Raw genomic sequence first — 6,590 nt, 5'->3', positions numbered from 1 at the left:
TAGAATTTTTGGCAGAACTGGTTTAAAGGTCTATGTTGACAGTTATAATCAGTTTTACATTTTGTAGTAAGGTATAACACTTCTGGTATTTTGTGTTTGTGTAGGGGATGCTAAGTATTTATAAAAGCGTGGTTGGGTTGAAAAACACACCTTATGACAATAAAGTCAGAGGACCCTCTCATCCTTTCCTTTTATCATTGGGGCCTAAGGTTAAGATTGGTACTAGCCTGGACACAGCAGCCTAGTTGGAGGCCTGGGACACCAAATGGCCTAGGTTTTGGCCAGGATAGTGGCCTAGGATACTGACTTGGAATTTTGGATGCCCTAGGGTCACGCAGTTAACTACAGACTCCAGAAAAACCGGGGTCCCGGCAGCATGAAGCCCCAAAACTGCACCAGTGCGGGAGAGCTAACAGGCCCCAGAAGAGAAGGCCTTGTCCCAGGCCTGAGAGGCCCGGAGCCTGCGGCAGGCCGAGGGGGTGGGGCGGCCTCGCCTCGGGCCGCTCCGTGCTTTTCGCCCTCCGTTGGCCGCCAGAGGCTCCCTCTCTCTCCCTCTCCTGGGATTTTGCTGCCGGGCTCCCTCTCTCTGCGGCCCTAGAGTTAATTCCATCAACCGAGGTGAGGCACCTGTTACCCCGGGCCTTCCTCACCCCCGAGGCCTCCCTCTATTACACCCCAGCCTCCTCGGCCAGCCAAACGGCCCGCCGCGGGTGACCGCACGTGGGCGAAGCCCCTTCCCCGGTCGTACCCCCACCCCCGGCCGGCCCGAGTGTGCAAGCGCGTCTGTGCCGGGGCCGCCGCCCGCTGGCCTGCAATAGCGTTGGGGAGCGCAGCGCGCCGTGGGGGCCGAAGCGCGACTGGCAGCGGCCGCCCTCCTCCCTGCGCCGTGAGGAGCCGGGTGGGTGGCGGGGCAGTGAGCGGGACGGCGCGGAGCCGAGCCGAGGCCACCGTGGGGTGGGGGGAGCCTACAGGGACGGGTGGGAGCCGCGGCGGCCCGACCCTCTCCGCTGGCGGCGGCTCCCGCTCGGGTAAGGGGGAGGCTGTGCGCGGGGCGAGGAGTTGGGGAGGGTGGAGATGAGGAGGAAAAAAATCGAGGGTGTACAAAGGCTGAGTTGCAGGCTGGGGGTGGGGGTGGGCTGTGGTTGGGGAGCGATAGGTTGAGGATCGGAGGCATTATCAGTGGGATCTATTGTTTCCTGGCACATTGGGAGGAAAAACAAAGGGATTTATTATCATTACCCAGTAATTTTTTTTTTTTTTAACGTGGCCAGGGAGCTCGAGCCACACTGGGATCCGCCTGGCAGCCGCCGGGAGCCGCAGCCAATGTGTTAGGACTTCAGGTGCTTCTTGGCACAAAGCTAGACTGCGACCTCCTACCATAGCGCTTGGCGTCACCTGCTCTCCTGGCCCTGCCCCGGGGCCGAGGGATTGCGTCCCGAACCAGGCTTGGGAATCCGCTGCCTCTCAAGTTGGTGTTATTTATGTTTGTCTTTTGTGAGGGCAGGTTTTGAATCCCCCGGCGGCCCCATCGCCCCCGCCCCCGCCCCCGCCCCCTCGGGTTGGAATTGGCGGGGGAGGGAGTGGGATGTGTGTAGGGGGGAGGGGAGGGTGTTTATGGCTTTAAAAAATGTCAGGGTAAAAGGAGATTGTCGATGTTTTAAAAAAAACAAAAATCAGGCACCACACTCTAAAGCCCTTCTTGTTTATCTGCATGGGCCATGCATGCGTGCTGGGCCAGGAACCGAGTTTGGAGAGGATTTAAGTGAAAGTGTGTGCTTCCTCAGCTGATTGTGCGTTAGGGTGATGTGGCTCAGTCTAATTAAAAAAAAAAAAAACAACCCAAACAACAACAAAACAAAATTAAAAATCTTTAGGACCCTTGTTGTCTGCTCCTTAGCAGATCTTGAAGTATTTGATTTCTGGCATATTGATGTAAAATCCACCTATGTGTTAGAGGAGACCAGCAAGCATGCATTGAATTTTGAGCTTGTAGTAAGTTAGAGACAAGAAGGAATAAACAAATCAGGGCTGTAAAGAGAGGGTTCTGGTGTATTTGCTTTCTGGCTGTCACTTTCTCATGCATTTACCCCCATGATTTTCTCCATTTCATTCCAAAACTTCCAAATATTTGATACAACTGAAGTTATAGTGAAACTTACTGCTATTTAAAACTTTTCTTCTGCTTGTTTTGGTCTGAAATTGTGCTAATGTTGCTTTGGAGATGTTATAGGTGAGAATATTAGACCAGAAAGCGTGAAACAAGCTTCTATAGGCATGTTTAAGAGTTTGTAAACATAGATTCCGAAGTTTTAATTGTATCAAACAATAAATTCTACTTCATATTGGATAATCCCAAATGAGTTGATTTTATAGACAGTTTGATGACTTCTTGAAGATATCTGAACTGCTGATTTCTTTTAAGGACATTAACAAAAACAACCAAAACTTGAGCTAAAGTATTGCTTTCAAGTGTGCTTATGTTTAACTTGTGTGTGTGTGATTTTGGTAGGGATCTTCAGATTGAGTTTGAAACATTTTTGTTACCAAAGACCAGTCAGAATTATAACTTTTATCTTCTGGACTTTTAACTTTCTATTTCAATAAGTAATTTCTTTTGATTGAAATATGGCAAGCCACTTTGAAAATAAAGTATATATTAATGGACTAAAAAACATTCAAATAAGTAAATGAATTCAGAAATTCATTCTTTTCTATTACAGATGAACTTCTAGTCTTGCTTTGAAAAAGCCATTTTGTATATCTCTTGCCTGTGAATAATTTCCTAATACACCTGTTGGGAGGATCACTGACTGAGTATGCCATTTGAGAGATACTTTTTCTTGACCAAATACTGGTGATTAGAGAAGAGAGTGGTTTTATATTTTTCTTTTTTTGGTCATTATGAACATTGGCTTTTCACTTCTGAAGTAAAAATGTTGAAAACTGAGTCTTCAGGTGAACGAACCACTCTCAGAAGTGCCTCTCCTCACAGGAATGCGTATAGAACTGAGTTCCAGGCACTGAAAAGCACCTTTGACAAACCCAAGTCAGATGGGGAACAAAAAACAAAAGAAGGTGAGGGCTCTCAGCAGAGCAGGGGGAGGAAATATGGCTCCAATGTCAATAGAATTAAAAACCTATTTATGCAGATGGGTATGGAACCCAGTGAGAATGCTGCAGTCATTGCCAAAACCAGGGGGAAAGGTAGACCTTCATCTCCTCAGAGAAGAATGAAGCCCAAAGAATTTCTGGAGAAAACAGATGGCTCAGTTGTTAAGTTGGAGTCCTCTGTTTCAGAACGAATTAGTAGATTTGACACATTGTACGATGGCCCTTCATATTCTAAGTTCACAGAAACTCGGAAGATGTTTGAGAGAAGTGTGCATGAGTCAGGACAAAACAACCGCTATTCCCCAAAGAAAGAGGAAAAAGCTGGAGGTAGTGAACCTCAGGATGAATGGGGTGGGTCCAAGTCCAACAGAGGCAGTACTGATTCCTTGGATAGTCTTAGCTCTCGGACAGAGGCTGTCTCCCCAACTGTGAGTCAACTGAGTGCAGTATTTGAGAACTCCGATTCTCCCAGTGCCATCATTTCAGAGAAGGCTGAAAACAATGAGGAATACTCAGTGACTGGGCATTATCCACTGAATTTACCATCTACTGTTACAAATCTTGACACTTTTGGACACCTTAAGGATTCTAATTCTTGGTCGCCTTCAAACAAACAAGGTGCCTACGCAGTGGATGCTCCGAAGAGCAATACAACTTCAGCACCAGAAGTAGCCTCTAAAGGTACTCTAGTTTCAATGCCTAGTGAAGGGATACAGCAGAGCAAGGAAACCGAGGACTCAATATCTAACCAGGAGGCTCCTGACAGAATTGACAAAGACATTCCTGAAGAGCCTGGTGCTGAAAATAAGGCAATGCCAGAGTCTGAAATCCTTTCACCACAAAATGAACCTTTAGAAGATGCTGAAGCTAATTTGGTTGGGAGTGAGGCAGCAAAGCAACAGAGAAAAGAACTTGGAGGTAGTGATTTCACCTCTGGTGATGCGTCTGGATCCAGATATGGAAAAGAAGTACCTGAAGATTTGAATAATTTTGAGAATTCCCATGTTTACATGCACAGTGACTATAATGTGTATAGAGTAAGATCCAGGTATAATTCAGATTGGGGAGAGACAGGCACTGAGCAAGATGAACAGGAAGATAGTGATGAAAACAATTACTATCAACCTGATATGGAATACTCAGAAATTGTTGGATTGCCAGAAGAAGAAGACATCCCAGTAAATAGGAAAATTAAGTTTAGTAGTGCTCCAATTAAGGTAAGTATGTTTTCTCCATTTTTATTATTTGGGCCTAACTGTATGCAGAATAGATTTGACAACTACCAGAAGTTTTTGTAAGGAATCAAGGTTCTTGATATACACATGTCGTCAGGTGATTTTAAAGGTTTAGAGTTTGAAAGATATCCATCTGATTTCTTAGTGTGCTTTATAGTTGCATAAACCAATGAAAGTTGAGAATAATATTAAATCTGAAGAAGTTTGGACTGTGAGATATATTCCAGTGGACTGGAGTTTGAATAATATGAAGACTGTGGAAACTGGAAATACCAGTTTGAAAAATAATTCTTTAAATAGCTTTCCCTAAGAGTACCTGTAAATTATACAATTTTCTGACTCTAGACACTGTAGGATATGAGGTATAATGCACAGTGGGAGAATTATGGTAACCTTGAAATACTCTTTATTTACTTGCTTTAAAAAAAAATCTGAGTTACCCCTTAAGTATAAGTGGATTGTGAGGAATGTTGGAACTTTTGTTTTTGTACTGCTACTTGGTGAAAAGTGAAAGTTTGATTTATGGAAATACATTTATCTGGCTTAAATACTTTAATTGAGAAGCTATTGTAAACAGCTTTGAGCTCAGAATTTGTTATGTAGTTTTAAAATGAAGTTTTGTGAAAGGAGGTAAAATTGGTTTGTCATTCATGATTTATTTTTACCTCTTAAAAACTGGATAAATGCCAGTTGAATTCAGATGCTCTATTCTAATGACTTCACTCAGCATTTGGTATATAAGAGTAGCACAAAGTACATCAGCTGCAGGTGGTGGAACGTTATTATCTGATAATGACAGTGGGGGCGGGTGGTGGTTGGTTGAGTATCAGAATCTTCTGGAGTGCTTTTTCAAAGTTTACGTGCCTATCAGCTCAGCCCTAAGATTTTGGCATGCCCTCCTAAGGGTATCTGGAGCATTGTGGCAGTAGGATGTGTAGTTTGAAACCATTTCCTAAGGGCTTCTATCCTAGGCACTGTGCATATATGATAGATTTGGAATTTGATATGTTTTCTTTTTCAGTTCTGTCCTTGAAATCTAAAACTACTGTGCTTGTGTTTTTTTTCATCTTATGAAACTTCCATAGTAGGATGTAAGATATTTGATTTATATGGAATTATTCAAAGAGAAATTTGGTTTTGCTTTAATTATAAAAACTTTTGAAATGAAATCTGCTAAGTTATTTCCAGGTGTTAGCAGGTAAACTTTAATTTCATTAGTGTAAGGCACATGTTCTGGATGTGTGTAGGCCATGTCAGGTGAACTATGCTTAAAGTAAACTGTAGGTGTGTATCTAGTTTCTAAGTAAGCTAAATAAGTATATTTGCAGTGCTTACCACCTTCTTTTGTTAGGCTTTCTCTCCTTCTTTTCCCCACTTCTCTGCCCCACCTCTAGCCACTGTCTTCAGAGGTACCTTTCCTTCAGGCCTATCCCATGAGCTCCTAAATTTCACCATTCCCCTCCTGGTGCTTCATTTTGAACATCTTCTTACCTCTTAGGAAGAAAACAGTAAGATTAACTTTTCACATTGAGTAAAGCAGGAATAACTGAAATGAACTCTTCAAGGAGTTTGTTAAACCCAGTGACTGACTCCCTAACAGCAGGATAGCAGCTTATGAAAATTTATCAAGTAGAACACTACCCACTCAACCAAATGGAATACCAGTCCTGTATTTGGGTTCTGTGCTTCACAGTAATATGTCTAATGGATTTTAAAGGATTTATCATTGAAATATGCCTGTTCATATGTGAATAAACCAGGTTTTGGGTATGATATTTTGAAATTAAAATGATTGTTACTGTTGTCACTTGTAACAGTAAGCATCTTGCCTGTTAATGTTCGTATTAAAAACGAAGACTGAAAATAGATTACATACATTTAAGTTTAACACATTTCATCAAGAACTAGAACACATAGATCAAGCATAAAATTTGTGAAACAGATAATGCGTTGTGTTTTATTGGGCAGTTAATACTACTAGTTGGAGTGGATTAAGTTTGCAAATAGAAAGATGCATTCTTAGCCTCTCTTAAGGAATAAGACAATGACTCTTAATTGCTTCTGTTGTTTAACCTGGAAGTGGATTCACCTGGAAATTTTCAGCGGTATTTTGCACAGGTGGTGATGGGTGGTGGTGGTATTTAGATTACTCTCCAATTAAGATTTTTGCCTCAGAGGGTGGTGATACTTAATTAAACTCAGTAACTTTTATTGAAGGCTTATCATGTATCTGTTTCTATGCTG

The 6,590-nt window shown here is 42.8% G+C and overlaps 1 protein-coding gene across 1 annotated transcript in view; it reads left to right on the top strand.

Moving 5' to 3' along the window:
* The first annotated feature begins 588 nt into the window (after positions 1–588).
* Positions 589–6,590, top strand: part of PPP1R9A (protein phosphatase 1 regulatory subunit 9A) — a 342,802-nt gene continuing 336,800 nt past the window's right edge. Inside the window, exons 1-2 of the mRNA XM_004386139.2 lie at positions 589–618; positions 2,721–4,328. Coding sequence (XP_004386196.1) covers positions 2,934–4,328 — 1,395 coding nt within the window. The 5' untranslated portion in view covers positions 589–618; positions 2,721–2,933. The remainder of the gene's footprint in view (positions 619–2,720; positions 4,329–6,590) is intronic.

The sequence above is a fragment of the Trichechus manatus genome, unplaced genomic scaffold (assembly GCF_000243295.1).
Source record: "Trichechus manatus latirostris isolate Lorelei unplaced genomic scaffold, TriManLat1.0 scaffold00156, whole genome shotgun sequence".
NCBI lineage: Eukaryota > Metazoa > Chordata > Mammalia > Sirenia > Trichechidae > Trichechus > Trichechus manatus.
This window is presented reverse-complemented; position numbering and strand designations above follow the sequence as displayed.